Source organism: Daphnia magna, linkage group LG1 (assembly GCF_020631705.1).
Source record: "Daphnia magna isolate NIES linkage group LG1, ASM2063170v1.1, whole genome shotgun sequence".
In the NCBI taxonomy this organism is placed as follows: Eukaryota; Metazoa; Arthropoda; class Branchiopoda; order Diplostraca; family Daphniidae; genus Daphnia; species Daphnia magna.
The window spans coordinates 9,582,554-9,603,277 of NC_059182.1; the positions used below are offsets into that span (position 1 = coordinate 9,582,554).

A 20,724-nucleotide genomic window follows, 5' to 3' on the forward strand; every position below is an offset into this window, starting at 1 on the left:
AAAAAAGAAAAAAGGAAAAAGAAAAGAATCGGCTGTACAGTTTGCTGCTGTTTTTGCGCGTCCCTTATTTAGCCGAAATCTAGGTGCGGAATTATTCGTTCAAGTGCTAGTTGCGGGTCTATCGTGTGCTTGTGAGAATTTAAAGCGAATAAAGAAGACAAAAAGTACGTGGGCGTAGGTTTATTTCTTTATTTTTCTTTGCGCAAACTCGCCACTGCGCCGTCACCAATCCGCACCCCAAAAGTCCCGCGCCAATGGGAATTCGGGAAAACTGCGGTGGAAATGCCCGTCGTCATGGCCACAACCGTCAGACGCATCAAGCACGAAATGAAAATTCGGCGCTCCCTGTCAATGGCTCCCAGTAAGTAACGACATGTGAACTGAGCCAACTGGCCATTGAAATTCGATTAAACAGACAGCGAGAAAGGAAAAGAAATTGAGGGAAACTTAATTCTCCGTGTTGTGCTCGCATCACGCTGAAAAATGAAAAGCCTGCGAGGACAGGAAGATGCCTGTAACCGGTTGATTACGCACGCACAAGCTTAAACAGGTCGGAGGCTTAGTATGCCTTTGCATGCTTGTTGACACTTTGGCTTAGCCATATTGACAAGTTTGTTACTATTGATATGTATACCTATACGTTTATCCTACCTAACCGAGACCCGCAGTCTCTTCAGAACTGACACGCAGCAATACAGAAGCCCATCTCTTTCTGACATCCTACTCCTCCTCCTCCTCCTCCTCCTCATCGTCAGAATTCCATGAGAGAAGGATAATTAGGGTCAGTGAGTTGGAGAGCTATAAGCGATTCGGTTGACTGACGTTAAAGAAATGATTTTCAGGGAATGACAGTAACAATATTTTCACTCTTTGGTTGTTAACTGGTTAAATAATTTGTTTTTCCTTTTTGTCTTTTCTTGGCCGTGCGTTTGAATTGCGTTGCGTCACTTTGTTCTCTCTTCTTCTTTTCATTTTTTGTTTTGTTTTTTTGTTTTGTTTTGTGTGTGTGTGTGTTTTTCACGTGACTATTTTGAACATATTTTGATTGTTGTAGAAGCGGATAGCCAGTCGGGACCTTACAAAGCTGTTCCAGCGCCGAAGCCGCTAGCCAATCCTCCTCCGTATCGTCAACCGCCGCCGCCAGCTAATTCATCACCCGTGCTGGCCGCTGCACGGCCTCATTTACATCACAACGACCCGTCTGTTGTTACTTCAGCCGCTGCCTCAGCCGCTGCCAGCACTGCCGCCGCGTCCGAGTCGAATCCAAAGAGCACCGGTCACGGACTCTTGGCGCACTCTTCCAAATTTCCGGTATGTTTAGTTTCTCATGCTAACAGCAAACTCGCCAGCGATAGGTCGACTACGGTACCGTCTCCGTCATGTCTGAGACGACTCATGATATTGAATGAACAAGACAAGGGCATATAGTATATAAATATATATTTTTGTTTGAAATAAAAAAGAGGTTTTCTTTTATGTGCTGTAGATGCACGAACTTTCTAACCTCTCTATCCACTTGAATATCACCTGGCTCCCTGCTTCAAATATTCTTCTAGATGCTCAATCTTCCCTTTCTTCAATCTTGATGGCCAATTTGAAACGTTGATAGCGATAGCGACCTATTTCGTATGCAGTGCGTTATACTGTATGCATAGCGCCGCGTATAATATATACCGGCGTATATCTATATTTTAAACAACCTACGGTACGTGTCCTTTTCCCCAGATTATACAAACATGCTGAGCAATCACCTAAGCAGCATCAACAAAAACGAGGAAAGACACAGGGCTTATATATTCATTATGTTTGTATTTATCTTCCTCTTTTTTACGTTATCGTGGGCTTGTTTTTATGTGCGTGCGTGCGTACGTGTGTGTGTGTTGAACGAGAGTAATTCCATCATCTTCCTCCTCGCCTTTCCTCCCCCTACCCCGTCCCCCTCTTTCAACGAATCCGTCTGCCCCATAATTGCGCGTTTCCACTGTGGAGCAAGACTTCAGAAAAGTGACGTTTTTTTGTTCGTTCTTACATATTACGATGTGTTCTCCATCCTTTTTTGACATTTGGAACGTCTATCCACGCGATTGCCAAGAGATAGCGCCCGCTGTTGATCAATCTCGTCCGTCTGCTGTACGCGCCGGAATAATAAAAAACAAAAAGCCACAAAAGAGGCAAATGTTCAATTTCAAATGAAAATGTTAAAGCTTGGGAACGAGCCTCAGGCGTAATTCCCACATGGAAACAGCCCAAACAGCATATTGTTTTCTGGTTTGGTTTTTTTTGGGGGTTGCTGGATTTAGCATTGAACTATAAACAACAGAACCGATTCAAAACAGAACACACACAACAAAAAAGAAAGACAAAATACGGTACAACTCGGAATCAGGTAAAAGCGTACACAGGACTTTGGTTTAAGAGAGCGTGTCATCGTCATGTTTTATGATAATGCTAGGAAAAGAGAAGGGAACAGACAGGCAGCACGCGGCAGCGAATCACAAATGTTTTGACACTCGACTGTCCCCACGGTTAAAATATTTTTCATTTTTGTTTGTTTTTTTTTTTGGTTTTTTTTTCATTTTTTCTTTTGTTTTTCTGTTTTGTTTTTTTCTTTTGCTTTGTTTACCTTCCGTGACCGGTGCCGCTGCCTTTTTCAGTTGTGCATGGCATTCCGCGTGCCCTCTCACCGTAATCAAAGCAGAATGAATAGACATAGCCAAGCCGGCCAACGAAACAAAAACGAATCGCGAGACAGCCGACTCGACATACAACTCAACGAGAACAACAAAACAGATGGGCTATGCCCCAAGACAGGCCAAACCAGTCAGCAGGAAGTCGAATGATGCGAGAAAAAAACAAAAACAAAAAAAGAGACGGACAGGAAAAAAAGATAAAAAGAGAGAGAGAGAGAGAGAAAGAGAAAGAATAAGAGGAATCCCTGATAATTTATAGATGTTCTTTTTTTATCTAGTGTACGTATATATTAAGATACGCACGTTATTCATCTATTTTTCTTTCATTAATGTGGTTCGTTGCTCGCAAAGAGCACACGAGATTTATCCGTGCACATATATTACTTTTTGAGTATCCCGGGCTGTCCGTCTGCAGATTACATGACGCGCTATTTTGTTTTCCATGACGCCAACAGCATGCAGCCCGTGAGCCAGCTGGATAGCTGATGAATGAAAGCCGCTCTATCCATCACAAAGAAGAAAGAAAAAAAAAAAAGGAAAAGAAAAAAACCTTATCGAATCACTTTTCGAGAAATATATCTTGATTGTGCCGTTGTTGCGGCCACGCGCGCACTTGGCCTCTTCTCCGTCTGAAGTTTAGATGCGGGCCCCAATAGACGCTTTACTTTCCAGGAAATGGACGATTGCGGGGTGCGGAGTAAGTGGCCCGTCGTTCTAGATAACTCGAGATCAAGGTGAAGATGTCGGTGTTCTCTTCCATCGGTCACGCTTTGTTTGCGCTCTGCATATGTATTCCACAAAACGTGATGGACTGATATGAAGCTAACAGCACAAATAGGAGAATAAAACGAAACACAAAGAAGAAATAATGCTTGGGAGTATGTACTTAGGTGCAGTAGGTAGTACATCCGATTTTTCTTGTAGGGACGTGGCTATGAACGTGTGAGGGCCGGCAAAGCGCAAAAAAGGTGTGCCAGCCTCCAGGCGGATCTAGGTTTCATTATCCCTCGTGATTCCTTGCAACTTTTTTTTCCCCCCCTTTCCTTTCTTATCATGAGTCTAATGTGTGGGTCATTTGGTATATTATTCGATTACCCTTAAAAAAAAGAGCCGTGCGAGCTACCTCAAATGTGTGTAACTGGAACAAGCCGACAGCGAAGCCAGTAAACTATTCTTAGTCCCAGGGTCTTGGATGTGATATTGCCATCGTCTAAAGGCATAGCATTTCAAGCGATCACCTTAAACTGTTGATGGCAGGTTCACTGCTAGAAAACAAAACAAAAAAAAGACATAATAGTCCTTGGTCATTTTACGGTCCACAATGCGTTGACTGCGCATCGTGACCCGTCCCTTCACAATGCATGTCCATTACATGAATAATCCGTAACCGCCGCCGGATGGGTGACGCAATACCCAGATAAAATGAAAACAGGACTTCACTCTGCGAAAGGAGGATGAGCCAATATTATTTTAGAATGGACCAAGAACGCAAAGAAAACTTTAAAGAAAGAAAAGAAAAGAAAAAAACTAGGGGAAAGACGTTAGCCTTGGTGATAACTTACCTGCATTTTTTTTTTTCTTCTTCTCTCGCTGTAAAAGGAAACCGCTTTTTGTTTTGCGTACAGATACCTTCGTCTGCGTTGGCGTGTAGAGCCATTTCGTTTTCTTGGCCGCCTTACCTGTTGACCTTCTAACTGTGACATTTTGCAAATTGAAAAAGCAAGAAATACCAGTCACCATTCGGTATGCGTTTATTGGTGTAAATCTTAGTTTTTGAAAGACCGGTCACCATTATAGGAATTCAATGCATCAGTCAGTCTTTATCTGTAGATCTCGGACTTGCAAAACTCTTACTTTTATTGAATTTTCCTGTTTTGTTTTTGTTGTTGTTTCTATCAGAAAAAGACTCTATAAAAGTCAAATACCATGTTAGAAAGATAAAAATAATACCAGTGCCGAGTTTTTTTACACGTCTGATTGATTTTTGTTTGGCTTTTTCTTCTAGATTGAACGTGAACTTGTAGTCACTACTGGAGATAAGATTGCCGAGGTAGGACGCATTGAACGCATCGGACCCGAGTCTAAAACGTCGTCAGAGAACAAAATTCTGAGACAGAATCCTCTAACATGCAAACCATAGTGACGCAGTCAGCCTGGAACGAGGAAAGACGCACGGTCAGTTTTTGTTTTTTGTTTTTGTTTTTTACTTAACTTTTCTTTTTGGAGTTGAATTTTCAGTACTAGATTTCACTAAGACCAACCATACCTCGGCAATTAATATAAAAAAAAAATGCCGATTTTATCACAGTGTTTTTATGTTTTCTTGACTACAGATCACGCAGGGGCGAAACGGCGAAGTTATTGCCGGAGCACCTCACCACGCTGGGCACCATTACCCGGACGGATACGATCATGTCTCTGGCTCCGAGGAATTGCATCGACCCGCCTCATATATGGTATGCGACATTTTTTCACGGTCACTCTAACTCGTGTTCTGTTTAAACCTGCATTGCGTTCATTAGTACTAAAGGAATTGAAGGGAACCGTTGGCTAATTTGGGATGGCAAAGGCGCTGTTAATGATTTCATTCATAAGCATTAGTTGAAGCAGGTAGCTACGTGTTGAAACACAGCCATTAAAGCTGGCCGTGGACTGTTAAAAGAAGAGTTGTCGGTCATTTAACCAAGTCTTAAACACCACCCCTTTCTCTATGTTGGTCATTCATTATACAGCCAATGCATATCCATTATACGGGATGGCGCCAGGAGAACAACTACGTTCCTATGAATTTTGACGGCCGCATTCAGCACCAACAGCAGCAGCACCAACAGCAGCAACAGCACCAACAGCACCAACAGCATCAGCAACTGCACCAGCACCAGTCGCAACAATCCTTCGGTCTGACCAGTAATAACGCTACGGCCACCGGATTGGGCGATCATTCTCTCAGTTTCGACTCGCAGCACACGGGATCTACAAGTCTGCGCGACCCATTCGCGCCCACTTCTCATTCCAATTCCTCCCATATGACTCAGTATGAAATTCAAGTCGACAGTGAGCGAGCTGATAGGCCCAGGTAGTTGCACTAAACTCTTTGTATACAAAATTTAGCCAGCCTCATTGTATTCATCGATCATTTCTTATTTGATGTTTGGATATGTCTGCAACAGCAATGTCACGGTAGCACCATGGAACAATCAAGGCAGCGATACGTCGACTTTCGACCGTCTTCGTGACACCTGCAACAAAATGTTCTTAAGGGACGGTCACCTACGTGGATCGTCTCAGTTTGCTCTATCGCCCACGTTGCCTCGGGTAAATTCCCACCATTCATTTCCGTTTCTCAGCTCAAGCATTTCTCTTGCTCATTTCTTTTTTCCGCTCCATTTTATTCATACTATCTTTTTGAGAAAAAAAAAAATATATATAAATAATAATAATAATAAAAAAATCCTTAAGCTAATCAACCTGGATTTCCACCTCCTGTAGGCAATGGAACGACTGACCATCGATCAGAGAAACGGTGTGGAGCCTTGCACCGTGGCCAACCCTAATAACGAGGCGTCGATCGCTCACTCACACGTCCCATCGGACAAGACGCAGAAAGAAGAAGTGGACACTACAGCCGGCAACAACAAGAATGGTTCCATGCGCAAGAAATTGTCTGGCAAGACCTATCACCACATCAAAGACATGTTCACCACCAAGTTTAACAAATCGACCAAGAGTAAACTTAACGGTACAGAGAACAATGCGGGTGCGGGCCAGGATAATACAAACAGCTCGGCTGCCAATACGGCCGCCGCTGTGGCCGCCGCTGCAGCCGCCGCTGAAGCCATTGTCACTGAACACGGAATGGGGACGCAGCAGAACGGCACTTCCGGTCACCTTGGTAGGCAGCCTGACCCAGTCCACTCAATCAATCAGCGCATCAAGAGTCAACTGACTGGCCAAAGTAGCAGCAATCACACCGTCAACAACAACAACCCACAACAGGTGTGGGGAAGCTACGGCCGCCAATCAGCCAGAATGGAAGCATCCATCAATGAAAGCGATGCCAGCGCATTGGCTAAGCTGACGCTGAGTCCCACTCCTAATGGTTCCGAATCTCTCGCACCCACCCAAAGCCCTTACAGTTTACGACATAAGCCATCCGTCACGTTCCGCATGGATTTGAATAACGAGTGTCAGTACAGTGGTGGAGACAATTCATCTTCTTCGGTGGCTGCTTCGGCTGTTGCCGGCACGGCCGAGCCGGCATCTCGATACCAATCGAGGGGTGGTCAGGGCCAAGTGGTCCTTTACGACGACACAATGCATTTCCCGCAGCACCAACAGCCTACACAAAGAAGGACCATCTAAAAGTTCGTACGCCGACCATGACTCCTCACTATCCAGCATTGCATCAGCCGGCCAAGGCATGAAAAATCGCTCTGTATTCGGCTACAGCGACTACGATGTGCCACAAAAATCCGTTTCGCTCAGTTCACCCATGATGAATGAAGGCGGTTCATCGAGTGGCCATCAGTCGGCCGGTAGCTCTTCCGACTTGGACAAGCGAAGTGGGCAATCGGTGAGCACCACAGATTCGGGCCTGGGTGTTTTAACCGATCCTTCGGGTCAGCGCAGTCGCGTCAACTGCCAACAAAATTACCAACTGGATACGAGCACGGAAGCAGAGATGTTCGGCGGACGGACAGGCCAGCTGAATCATTCTTCGTCAGACTGGGCTGACGCAGCCGATCGTGAAGTGAACAATGTGATGGAGATGAGAAGCTACCAGTCAAAGAACTCACAGCAAGGGCTCCAATCGGCTACCCCACCTCTACCTCCCCTGTCGCCCGATGTTTCTCCAAAACCGACACCCAAGTTGCAGCAAAAGTTCAATAACAGTAAACCCGATTTACTCGAACCCACCAATGGCCACAGTCCGATGGTGCAGCGCGTCAAACCTACAACACCGGCAAAGCCTATGGCCAATTCTCACCGCGCAAGCGCAGTTATCGAAAGCCAAACAAAGCTTGGACATCATGCAAAACGGCGTGGTGAAGAAAGCAAGAGTTCTTTGGCATCGAAATCGTTTTCCTCCGCTAAACTAAGGAGCTCCAAATCCACTGGTTAGTTTTCTTTTCCGGCTGTTGCAGTTTTTCTAAATTTGTAATATAATATCCACTAATTTGAATGAAGGAGCATTACATCCTCTAACGGCTCTACAAGAAGCTCTCGATCTCGGAGACATCACGTCCACCACAACAGGCCTCGACTTAGACGCCGATTCAGACTCGAGCTCGTCGCACAGCGACGATGATCTGAGTACAACGATGGACATGAATGATTCCAGGACGATTCGTCGTCAGTTAGAAGGACTGGAATCCATGTATTCAGAGGTGAGTGCTTATTTCTATGACATTTCATTTTTCTTGATTTTCCTATTTCATTTCCAATTAACATTGGTCGTGTTTAGGTTTTGAAAGCCTTGCACAAGAAATCAACTCGATCAGGACCGTCCGACTATAAACTGTCGAAACGAAGAATGTATGGGAGCGTTTCTTCTTTACCCAGCTCCGTCTGTAGCCGACCCGTTTATCGTGATCGCCGGAGGAACGAAGAACGCCGCCGTCCAAAAGAGTCCAAGGTACCAAGCCTCCCCGTCACGAATGACAAATTCATCCTTCTCATGTACTAACGTTGTTTTACATTTATTTTAACGCCATCAGTCTTCAAACAAAAGGTTCCAACGTTTGGAATCACACGTTGTGACACTGGCTCGAAGTGTGGCCCATCTCTCGTCTGAAATGCGAACCCAACACATAATGATCCAGGTGAGGCTTAGATTTCACGAATATCCGGAATCTGCGTGTATTACATTTCAAGAACTATGAATCGATTTATTGGTTACTGTCACTTATTCAGGAAATGGAGACCATTCGAAGTGAAATTGCCCAGTTGCGAACCATTCCCATGAGGATGGGTTCGGGAAATCCTTACAACACCGGAGCCAGTGTTAAATTACCCAGAGGTTACCGAGTGGATCGTGACACTTGCTGGCAAGGTGCCGTTCCTGCTCTAACAGATCCTTCACGTGTAAAAAAGTTGACCAGCTTCTTCGGTGACGAGCCACCCCTCTTAAGGATCTTCCTCAAGAAGTTAGGTTATGAGGTAAACCTTAAAATTACATTTCAAAATTAAATTTCGTTTGCAATACTTGCCAGGTGCGGTCATCTCATTCGATTTATTTGATGGTTATTTTTATTGTTATTGACCATTTTAGAAATACGCTCCGCTGTTTGACCAAGAAAAGATTGGCATGATTGAATTGCCCTACCTGACCGAAGAGCGGCTGCATAAAATGGGCATCCCTATGGGTCCCCGAATTCGGATTTTGCAGGAAGCACAACTTTCTATCCGCTCCGACAGCATGAACGATTACGGGATGGTTTAAAAGTGCGGATAGATTTCAAACTCGTTTATTTTTCACTATTGTTTTGTATTTCGTGAAAAAAATAAATAAATAAAAAAAAAAAAAAAAAAACAAAAAACAAAAAAAAAAAAAACGAAAAAAAAACAAACAAACATACCATGTAATCTTCCGCTCTTGAATTGCGATTTACCGTTGACTGTATCCATTGGTCGTATTGGTCTCTACAAAAATCTCTAACTGCGTTTTTTATACACTTCTCACATGCTTCTCAAATATCGAATACATTTTATATCAAAGTTGTCACTGAACTGGTTCTTGTTGCATCATTAGTCCAGTTTACTTTATGTGTGGAACTTCTTACTTTTAGAGTTCAACCTGATCCAAGTTACACATACAACAGATCGCAAACAACGAAACATTATGACGCAAAAAGAATCGAAAACAATTCATTGTGTAATAACAAGCGGGGGGGAGACCTGAACTATGTGTCGACCTTCAGTTTATTAGCAAAACTTAGCCAAGGGGGAAGAGTGATCCACCCCTTTAGTCTTAGATCTTTTCGTCCTCTTCCTTATTAATTTAGGTCGTCAGAGTGGGTTAAGGTCCGTTCAGACTACACATTTTTTCCCGGATTCCGGAGTAAACGACGAAAAAAGTACCCGTTCACACTGTCTTTTTATTTTACCGGAGTTCTTAAAGTGGGTGTCAAATCAAGAAGACGTTGCCAAGTCACGCTGCGCCATTTCTAGCATGACTTTAAATCCAATTTTCCTAGATGGCGTGTATTTTTTCTAAAATCTAAAAATAAGTAAAAAATTAGTGATAAGTTATTTTTTGATGAGTTTTAATGACTAAAAATACAACACAAACCTTTTGGGTTTTGGCATCTTGTTGGGACACAAATTCGTCTTTTTAGCACTTTTAAGCACTTTTCTTGGAGGTTTCCTGTTTTCCTTGGCATCAGCCATTCTTATCAAAATTGCCACTCAAAACAACACTAAACAAATTTCAAAACTGTTGTAATTAAAAGTGACGCAACCCAAACAACCTGACTCAGTTGCTAAAACCACTTTTATAAAAAAGGTTGCTGTTTAGTCCTGTCATTCTCTGCATGAAAAATATCATAGCCCACTGGATGTAATAGTTAAAGCCTGGAGCTTTCCTATCTTGCCCGTTCAATCGTTTTGACGCACTCCCTACCTCCTTTTTTCCAACTTGGAATGGACTTCAGCGCGTTCTACTGGTGTCGAAGAACAACATTTTTCATAATATAAACATGCCGTTTTTACAAATACTTCGCTATATATATAACAATTGTGTTTTACGTTTATTTTCAAATTTTTTCTTTGTTGTATGAATACAAATGCAATGTAATTATTTTTTGAAATTTTCGTTTATTTAATGTAAATCTTGTATAAAATGGTGCTAACACTGAAAAAAAAGGCAAGAATCAGATAGGGTCTGAACCTAATACCATTTCTCATTTAATGCACTTGTCAGACGCGTTAACCACTCAGCTATGCTATACCTAAAATATATATAATATAACTAATAAGATAACTCTACTACTAATAAGAATAATAATTAGTATTTTTGGATTGAAGATTTTTTATGATTGGCGGTGAAATAGGACCGAAACGGAATAGGACTGGAGAAATAGGACTGGAAATTTTCAGTCCTATTTCTCCTGTAGAAATAGGACTGGGAGAAATAGGACAACTTAATTAAACTCAACTAAACAGGAGAAGACTTGCAATGAAAAATATTCCAAACCCGTAACTTTTGTCTTCAATTTCAACAATTTCAAAAAGTAAAAAGAACTCTTAACATCAAAACGCTAAAACGACAACTAACTGTTTTGTTTGTTTTTTGTTTTGTTAACGATTGTTCAATGAAGTTCCAAGAATCTTTGGTGGTGGTGCTAGTGTCCATTTGAGAATAAGCTCCTCCCATCGCCGGAGGGGTGAGTCACTTTTACAGTTCTAGACTTCAGGCTTGAACTATTACATCCAGTGGGCTATGAAAATATGTACTTGTAAAAACTGGAAAGACTCTCACTTGCTTTTTGAATACGACAGATACAGCATACAGGACAACTCACTGTGCTATTATTTTGTATTTGGACAAATAAACACATTCTATTAACATATCTATATAAGTTTATGTTATTTCCAAAACTCAACAAAAACAAAACTGAAGCAATTTTAAAGTTTATTTGTTGCTGCACTACCAGGATAAAATAAAATAATACGCGTCAAAATAAAATATTCTGATTAGTCGGACAAAAATCCGGTCTCAGAAATCCGTGTAAAAAAATCTGGACTCCGGAAAAAATTAGAAACATTTCTAATTTTGAAACATGGATTTCTGAGACCAGATTCCTGACTTTTTGGAGAAAAAATCCAGGAAAAAAAATCCGGACTCCGGAATCCGGGAAATAAAAGTGTAGTCTGAACGGGCCTTTAGTAAACTGCCTCTGAACTTTTGGCTGCTACCTCCAGCCTGGCTGAAATTTCATTTCGGAATCCTTCTTCCTGCTATAGGGGCCCTCACTCCGTTCGCGAAGTTCCCCATTAGGGTTCGGGCCCGCCCACATAACACAGGGCAGTCCGTCGGATGTCCGACAGATGTCGGGGTCGGATGTTGAGTACATCTTTTTGATATCCTCCGGACAGCCCGATATCCTATTTGGATGTCCTACGGATGTATTTTTTTTTGGTTTTGACCGCCCTAAACAGCGCCGTCAGACATTCTAAGGATATCCGAACGGGCTTTCATTTGGCTATAAATATGACATGTATTGGACATCTAAACATGAAAAAACATTAGGCTATACCAGGATTCGAACTCGGGTCTCCCGCATCACAGTCGAATCTTATTCCACTGTGCCAATCTAGAGATATATTATGTATCATTTTCGAACAATACAATCGAATTGTTGTAAAACACTTGAGCTTTTTCGATAACAAATCACATACAGGATTTTTAAGAAGTCAAGATGATGTCGAACTTAGGTTAAACCAGAGGTATATAAATTGAAATTAAACAATTTATGCTAAATATTTTTTGAATTTTAAACTTCAGCATGATTTATTAAGTTTAAAGTAGTTTTTTATTATTTGAAATTATAATCCTATCATAAGTATACTTGCTTTTAATATTATTAGATGCCGAATAATATTTATTTTCTGTGAGTTAATTTTCAATGGCTTGGTTCACGTAAGCTAAACGGAAAGCTTGTGCAAACAAACTCACGACTTTCATATATTTTATTCATTTTTGTAATAAATTTTAAAATAAACCATCCGGCAAATAGATCATTACTCCTTTATTTTTTAAATTTTTCATTTTAAATGCTGGACTTCAAATAAAAATACGTTCAAGGGAAAAATTTGAACACGGTTAAGTTTTCCCCCTCTCAAGAAATTTTGACAATTAATAATGAAACTTAGTGATCGGCCCCAATTAGTTCTAATCGAGTTAACCGCCCCGCACCGATAAAGTGCATTCGGGGTTGAAATGAGGTGCCACTTTTTCAACCGGGGCGGTGCGGGGGAAAAATTTGAGGTTAACCCGTTGCCCCGAAGCAATAAAAAAAAATGCCGTTCTTTCGGTTTCAGAGTAAAAATCGGGGCAAGCGGGTAGAACGAGCTATTATCGGGGTTGTTATCGGATAGATCGGGACAATCGATAATGTTTTTTGCATTGATGAATCGATTGATTGCAATCCAATTGATTGCAAACCCCAATTGAATTCGGGGAGAAGAATTTTCCACCCTGAGCCACGCCCCCTTGGCCCGAAATGAGAAACCCGATTTGCAAAAAAGCGCCCCGATTGGCTCGAGGCCGATCCTTAAATGAAACAATTGAAAATCTTTTTGGCTGTTGGAAGGAGGTCCGTAGAATATAATTTTCGCACATCCATTGCACTTCCAAGGTGACTAGCCGACGGACATCCCTGGAACTACCCATTGAGTACATAGATATCTAACGGATATTCGGCCATGATTCGGACATCCGACGGCAGAAATGTGCTATATGGGCGGTTGCTATAGAATCGCGGCAACCTGCTCCTGATTAGATTCGACGGCTCCCGGAGTTTTAACGGAAATTAATGTGTGTAATAAATGAATTATTCTTAAGAATAAACAACAACTATAATAACCTAATTGCAACGCTCAGTGAGAATAGTTTTTATAAGTTAATTTTTTTTTTAAATTTTGTGCAATATTAAGCTTAATGTACAGTGTTCTGTCGAATAAAACATTCGAATAAAATTTTGAATAGAATAACGCAAAAATTCGAATATTTATTCGTTATTCGTCGAATAAAAATTTTGTTTATCCGTATTCGTTATTCTTATTCGTTGTAACTCCAAATTGTATCATTTCGAATACAATTTCGAATAAGTAATATTTTTTTCAGCAAAAAATCTCATTTTGATTGCTGTTTAGTACCAATATTTTCTATTTTGAATGGCCTAAATTAAATTTTTATTCGATTTTCCAGAGCCATAGACGCGTTGTTGCTCCACCATGGTCTATAAACTGGAGGTCGAAGAACTGTCGTCTGCTAGGGCTGTTTTTCTCGTCTCGTCTGCTAAACCTTGAGAAAATTTTGTGGCATCCGCTAGGGCGCTGACTACCCGGGTTAGTCATCATTTTGCCGCGTAAACCATGGAGAGGGATGGCTGAGTGGTCTGAAGCGTCTGAATCATCGAAAAATCGGTTTTAAGCTAAAATAATTACAAATTAATTCATGTTGTTTATCTATCTTTCAATATCCCATGTAATCAGCTCTAGTTTATTTGTTTTCATTCGATGTAAATGACACTATGAGCATGATATGTGAATCCCCAAGTCTTATGCAGTGCTATTTTCTCTTAATCTAATATTTTAACATTTCCTTGCAATTGGACAAAGAAGATGCCGAACCGTTGTTATGTCCCCGGATGTAAATCTGGTTTCCCAGATTACCCAAAATATCTTGGTAAATTTACCATGTTTAGTGCACCTAATGATGGAAAGTTATTGAAGCGTTGGAATGAATTCATCCCCAGGAAGGGAACTTTGAGACCTTCTTCTAAAGTATGTTCACTTTATTTTGCAAGTGACGATGTTTTCAAACAAACAACGCCTTCATAAGAGACTCCTTTGACCAGATCATCGCTACAGTTGCGAAAGTTGGTTGGGGGGGGTTCCCAGGGTTCCCAGGGTTCCCAAAATTGGCTGTTCTGAACACAACCAACAAACGGTCACTTTCTTGATTTTTTAATATATCTAACGAAGGATATTCAATGGACGTCCAATGGATGATCCTAAAGAACGTCTAAAAAACTGGACATTGGGATGTCCCGGTGACATTCATTAGACGTCGAATGGTATATCCCGCTTGGTTCAAAAAGACGTAGCTAGGATATCCCTATGACGGCCGAATGTTAGTATGGCAGTCGTCTTTCAATTACTTTTTTGTGTTTCCCATTTAATAAAAATATTTCGCTTCGTTCTATGCACATATTTTCATTTTCCAAACCTACTTCTCATTCTAATATTTCTTTTTGTAAACTGTTGTTCTTGGTAGTAAAACCCTCGATGGGTTTCTTTTTCAGTTACAGGAATTTCTTCTTCATATCGCAGCCACAACATTCACACAATTAGATCAAAATCATCTTTAATCGTACCTTAAAATGGAAAAATAAAATAACACTTTTATAAAATATGAGTGTGATAAGTTGATTTACCCCCCCCTCCCAATTGATTGCCAAGAAAATTTACCACAAACAAAATCTTGGTGGGCTATATCATCTGTTTTTTATTTCATCGTTGCCTTCCTTTGTTCTTTATTTTTTTCTCTTTTTTCACAATCGGTTAAAATTTGAGGAAGAGCCACATTAATTTAGTAATTAAAATATCTGCATCCTCTTACGTTCTGCGAAGATGTCCACGAATTTTCATGCGTTCCTTAGCCGTAACAGCTCCCGCCTCAATTCTTTTTTTTGAAGAAGCTGGTTTTCTTCTCTAAAAACATTTTCTTTAGCATTTCTTCCAATTTAGTCTGAAGACAAGAAGCAAGTTTCCAGGCTATCTTCAATCGCTTTGTTAGAGTAGAAGCTATCTTCATATTTTTCTTGGCATTGAAGTACAGAATGTGGATCTCATGGAGTCTCGCCGAACTAAGTAACATGAAGTCAAACGAATGTTGTATTTGCCACAAACAAAAAATAATGCAACAAATGATGACTTAAATTAAACAATGTTTTACTAAAACCAGAAGGGGAATAAAAATTTATCAAGACTCGGAGAAGCATCTCAAGATCTCTAGGGAAACCAGGGAACTCAGGAAACTCCTCTAACGGTGCCCAGCTCCGGGAGCTCATCCGATGTAAACTCATCTAACGCAGATTCTGGGCAGCGTTTTATATCTTTGCGCGAATTACTCCTCAACCGGACTGCGCATCTCCGTATCTTCCTTAGAGCGGACTTCTCCTGATAGCTTTTTCACTACGATCGCAGCGTTCTCCAAGGAGCGAGTGACTCATATCTGCGAAGAGATAGCTATACTCTCTCCTTTTCAGTTTTCACCGGCAACAATAATAAGTACATTCATTTATTTAAATGTATGTATTTAAAAATTGGACTTACTTCCACGATACATTTTCCTTGTTTTAAGGGCAAGCGATGAGAAATACGCAAATCCTTGTCTTGTTCCTCTCCTAACGTGGCTGCTGATTTCGTCTTCCAGTGGCCAAACCAGAGCGCTTGACAATACCAAACGTGAGTTTTCCCGCACTGATCTTTTCCCCGTGCTTTCTTATATGGCACTACATCACCTTCAATTATAGTTTTTTCGACTAATGCAATGGATACATCACAATAAAATTTGAATGATTAGATAGTGGATATCTTGAACTCTATATCATATGAAAGAACATTTTTTTATTCAAACCGTTTTTCTGTACGAATTATTTTTACGAAGACCTAGAAATCCGATTTTCCCCACTTATCATTCCTGGCGGGAAAAATTAACAAACCCACATAGCATAGGTCGGTTCCACGGACATCCGTAGTTTATCCAACACGGACTAATACGGGTGATAACCTATGGACATCCGTGGAACTGCATTAACTCCGGTTTGGACGTCCGTCTGATATCGATTGAATATTAGAAGACCTTCCAGGAAGATACCGATGGACATCCGAGGGTGGTTCATCCGGGAGTGATAAGGATATACTGGGGATCTCTGCACAATGAAATAAAACATAAATAAAAACAAAAATGTAAAAATTTAATGAAAAATAAATAATTTGATGTACAACAATTGAGTAACAACGATGAATTTGTATGTATTCTGAATGGTTAAATGCCACAACCATAAAAATTTCTTCTTCTGACGAAAAATACATAAAAATTCGGAACGGTTAAATACCACAAACATAAAATAATTCTTCTTCTGACAAAAAATACATAAAAAATAAATAAAAGACACAAGTATGTAAGGTAAATTATACACCCCTGACTTCGTTATTTTTTTCTTTGTCCTTGCAATGACGCAACAATGCCTGGATCATCTTGATGGCATCCTGCTCCGTTACCATTGGTTGGGTCCTTTTTGCAGCCGCTATTAGTGACAAATTTTAAAAAATTGCATGAATTTTTTTATTGTAAATAATAATACTTATTATAGATTTTCCCACGTTCGTATTTGATAGGCATACGTTTCCTCTCTGCCCATACCAGCTGAAGAGTTTTCCTACATCCTTAGTGCGCAGGCGCCGCGTGATAAGCCGAACTATGGTCTTTGGTTCATTGCCTCCAATACCGATCAGATGATTGTTCTACAAAAAAAGTTTGCAATTTTTAAGTGATTAGGCTACTAAATGAAATAGACTACACATGAATGTACATACCAAACATTTTTTAATCCATGGTTTCTTGAGCTCGTCGTCAAATTTCTTAAAGTTCTCCATTGTGGTTAGAGGCAGCATTTCGGCAAACAGCTCACTTTCATCATCTTCTAAATCTTTTTGCTTCAGTGCAGTTTCTATGCGTGTAAGCCGGTCCAGATCTGCAGTACTTAAATAGCCTTGGTCACGCATATCATGTGATAGAGATATCATACCGCGCTGCATGAATTCATCGCGGGATTCTTAATAAAAAAAACTTGCACCATACAATAATCAAAAAGATAAAAAAAGGAAAAAAACATACCACCATGGTTAATAGTAGTTCTATCAGAGCCATTTACTATGGTTACCGGACTCAACGTTAATGGCTTCCATAAGCTTTTGTCGTCGACTTGTGTTGATTACCTCACATCAAATCCTGCCACCTAGTGGGTGTGTAACGATACTATGTGTCACGCGCGACGCGCCACCCTTGCTGAGTTGCTACCCACATTTGAAATTTCCAACAACATTTATACATTTTGGGGCACTTTTATCTATTACTTTGCTTGTTTACTACCTTAATTGGGTTGTTTTTGAAGATACACAAATAAATATTTTATAACAATAATTGAATTGAAAGCAACCGACTGATTTTATTATGGTGTCCACATCGATTACATAACATTTTGAAATGCAATACATTAAGCGAGCTTTCCTTCCTTAAATTTAGCTTTTACTTTAGCTTTTTGCTTGGACAAGAGGAGGTTATTCAGTCTTTTCGCTTCAAAGTGATGACGAATCTTCGTATATTCCATTACCATATAAGGAATCAAGGCTTCTCGATGTTGTTCACAGAATATGGGGATATGGGCTTGCTTATCAAAATGAGATATCACCGTCTTCTGGATAAAATAAATGAATTAGAAAAAAACTACTTCAAGTAACAAGCTATGCTATGTTAATGAAAGAAATACCTTGGGTGTTACTGGCTCAATGTACTCGACCAATAAATCAAAAGATGTGGAAGCAGTACGAAGCGACTGTGGTGGAAGAGAAGAAGTGACTGTGGGAAGTTGGTGAGTAGGAATGACTGTGACTGGCTGAGAAACACCGTGTTCATTGACAGCTACACCATACAGGTCCACAAGCTGTAGCACTTTACTCCTGTGTTCGGATAGAATGTTTGGACAAGAACAAATTAAATGAAACTGGTCGTTCAGATGAGAAGACTGATCCAACACGCTTGACTTGGCTGAAATCAAGGCAAGAGCGGAACGCTGGAGGCGGTAATTCTGGGAGTTGGAACGAGCTCTGAGAGGCGATGGAACCCGGTGGAGGCGTGGATTGATCGATGGAGGTGGCCAGCTCCTTAACTCGCCTTTCGGAACCACTACGACGAAGGACTTGGAAGCAGTGAACTCTAGGCCTGAGTCATTTGACAAGAAGGGTCTGGAGATGGTGCACCTCCTCCAGGAACAAGCGACCTTGTTAAATGGGACTATGGGGCACCTGGCCGAGCATGAGTCCGAGATCAGTGCTCTCATGGCGGTAACTGGTCAGATGCGGCGGGAGCAGGCACAGCTGAAGAAAGTCTTCAATGATAGCTGGAGTCTCCTCGCCCGAGAGCTACTCTTCGTACAGAAGGTAACGAGGTCTGTGGAGAGGGCAAATAGAGCGCTAGATTGGGCGGCTGAAGTCCTACACGGGTGCCAGACTGGCCTAGCTGATGCAGCCATAGGGAGACTATCACCACTCCTGTGTCCTCCGAATGTACTGGCTCAAGCGCTAGATTCAGTTCCACAAGCCTTGCCTCAAGGCTGGGGACTGACACCAGTATTACAAGGAGGAAATGGCTGGAGAGCGTACCAGGAGGCCAGGGTGGAAGCGGCGCTTGTAAGCGGTTACATTCGGTTGTTTATTCATCTGCCGGTATTCGAATTCAATCATGCCTTGCAGATTTACAGCGTGTTTCCCATGCCGGTAGCAACTAGCAAAGAAGAGTCAGTATCCAATTCATACGCGGGATTGGCTCCATACTTGGGAGTATCACCAGATCGACAGCTGTTCGTTGAGTTCAACGTAGACGAGGCTCGGAAATGCAAAAAATTTACACAAGAAATTAAATAGCTACCGCAATTATTTCTAATCCTAGTCAGCCTATGTCCCGACTAAGATATCTATCTAACTGAAGGTCCACTGACCTGGGCCTCTTTCACGACGACACTGTGAAACCAATCCCGATACCTGTGCCCATTGAGGTGATGAGTCTCAATGCCTCTTAACTTAACTAGACAATGTCAGCACTCGAAACGTTGCCTATCCGTTCCAAGCCCGATACACTGTGTCTGGGATCGGCCCAGCACTATTTAAGTGAATGATTGACTTACGGTTTGCGAATCCATTTCACCAAGCAGGAACAACCTGGGCAGCGTGGGCACCTGGGCAGCGTGGGCACCTGGGCAGCGTGGGCACCTGGGCAGCGTGGGTACCTGGACAGCATGGGCAATGTAGGCAGCTGGGCAGAGCGGGCAGCTGGGCAGTTTCACCAAAAGTAAAAAAAAAATTTCACACACCACACGCAGAGTCACTAGAAGTTTCAAAAAAAAATTTCACACACCACACGCAGAGTAACGAAACCATCTACGAAGCAGCACGGCGTGCTCTAAGTGACCACTTCACACCCAGAGTGAACACGGACTTTGAAATGTTCACGTTTCGACAATCAAGACAGCTAGATGGTGAGTCTTTTGATGCATTTCACACGCGACTCCAACAGTCAGCAAAAACTGTGGTTTCACAGACAAAGACAGACAGGAAATCAAGGCCAAATTGACAATAGGCTGCACCTTAACCGAGCTCAGACGGAAGATAATGGAAAAGCCAGCAATGACACTGGACGGTGTACTGAACAAGGCAAGAGCCCTAGAGGCAGCAGCCACTCAGGCAAACAAAATGGAAAGAGAAACTTCCAACTTCAAACAAAAGTACTACCATCCTGCAAAACAAAAGGAACGAGCAAACGTAACAATCGTCGAAAATTCCGACTCCGAGTCTGAGGATGATAACACTTTTCAAATCACGACCAAGGGTCTTCAAAACGCCCGGTACAAAGTAGCTGTGAACAACGTCAATATTCCAGTCATCACGGATTCTGGCTCTACAGTGACTCTCGTAGACCGAACAGCCTACCGCCGCCTAGGAAAACCCAAGTTGGCGCAACATCCGTTAAGATATACACGTACAATTTTCGGATAAGACTGTTATCCCCACATCCTGCTGAAGGATTTCTCTCCTATAGTATCTAACAAAGGTTGATTCGGATGCCCAACTTGCCGTTTTCAAAATTGAGTCTGTTGGTGCGCCTTTCTTTGCCACTTTCGAAGCGGAGGCTCCTCGGGTGGAATGAGTGGAGTAGATCGACGTGTCTACTGACTATCTTTTTGATCCAATGACCAATCGTCGACCCTTTCACTTGACTATGTGGTTTGACCGAGCCCACAAACAGGTTTGCACTCTCCCCTGGCTTACGTAAAGGGAGTGTTGCTTTCCAATAATCTTCCGTTGTTTGCAACCGGACATATCTTGACGTCTTGTAAGCGGATTATATTCCGAGAGAGAAGTGGTCCGGCATTCTGCGATTTCCTCAGCCTAGATAAGTTGAACTGAAGACCACTATCTGAAAAACCAACGACGCCGAATCGATCGCGGCCAGTTCTGAAACTCGAAA

The 20,724-nt window shown here is 41.7% G+C and overlaps 3 protein-coding genes across 5 annotated transcripts; 1 reads left to right on the forward strand and 2 right to left on the reverse strand.

Annotated features, from left to right (window-relative positions):
* The first annotated feature begins 282 nt into the window (after positions 1-282).
* On the forward strand, positions 283-9,414 carry LOC123471238 (cell wall protein IFF6-like). Its single transcript, XM_045172325.1, is given in 14 exon segments — positions 283-361; positions 1,055-1,311; positions 4,696-4,795; positions 4,798-4,865; positions 5,024-5,146; positions 5,423-5,766; positions 5,861-6,005; positions 6,180-7,034; positions 7,036-7,807; positions 7,878-8,077; positions 8,155-8,325; positions 8,408-8,512; positions 8,604-8,849; positions 8,962-9,414. Coding segments are annotated over 14 exon segments (3,636 nt in total). The 3' UTR covers positions 9,133-9,414.
* Positions 9,415-16,479: 7,065 nt separating this feature from the next.
* On the reverse strand, positions 16,480-17,585 carry LOC123475195. The gene is made up of 4 exons (XM_045177534.1): positions 17,357-17,585; positions 17,019-17,257; positions 16,787-16,946; positions 16,480-16,729 (listed from the first exon to the last, which is right to left on the reverse strand). Exons 1-4 carry the CDS (start codon positions 17,388-17,390, stop codon positions 16,614-16,616), a joined length of 549 nt encoding a protein of 182 aa, XP_045033469.1. The 5' UTR covers positions 17,391-17,585; the 3' UTR covers positions 16,480-16,613.
* Positions 17,586-17,625: 40 nt separating this feature from the next.
* Positions 17,626-19,759, reverse strand: LOC123470163. 3 transcript variants are annotated; one of them, XM_045170005.1, is made up of 3 exons: positions 19,385-19,759; positions 17,972-18,161; positions 17,626-17,899 (listed from the first exon to the last, which is right to left on the reverse strand). In XM_045170005.1, the coding sequence occupies exons 1-3, from the start codon at positions 19,495-19,497 to the stop codon at positions 17,699-17,701; spliced, it is 504 nt and encodes a 167-aa protein (XP_045025940.1). In that variant the 5' UTR covers positions 19,498-19,759; the 3' UTR covers positions 17,626-17,698. The 3 variants fall into 3 exon arrangements, with proteins under 3 accessions (XP_045025940.1, XP_045025938.1, XP_045025930.1); XM_045170003.1 differs by lacking the exon at positions 19,385-19,759 and having other exon boundaries at positions 17,626-17,896; positions 17,972-19,368; XM_045169995.1 differs by lacking the exon at positions 19,385-19,759 and having other exon boundaries at positions 17,972-19,368.
* Positions 19,760-20,724: the final 965 nt, after the last annotated feature.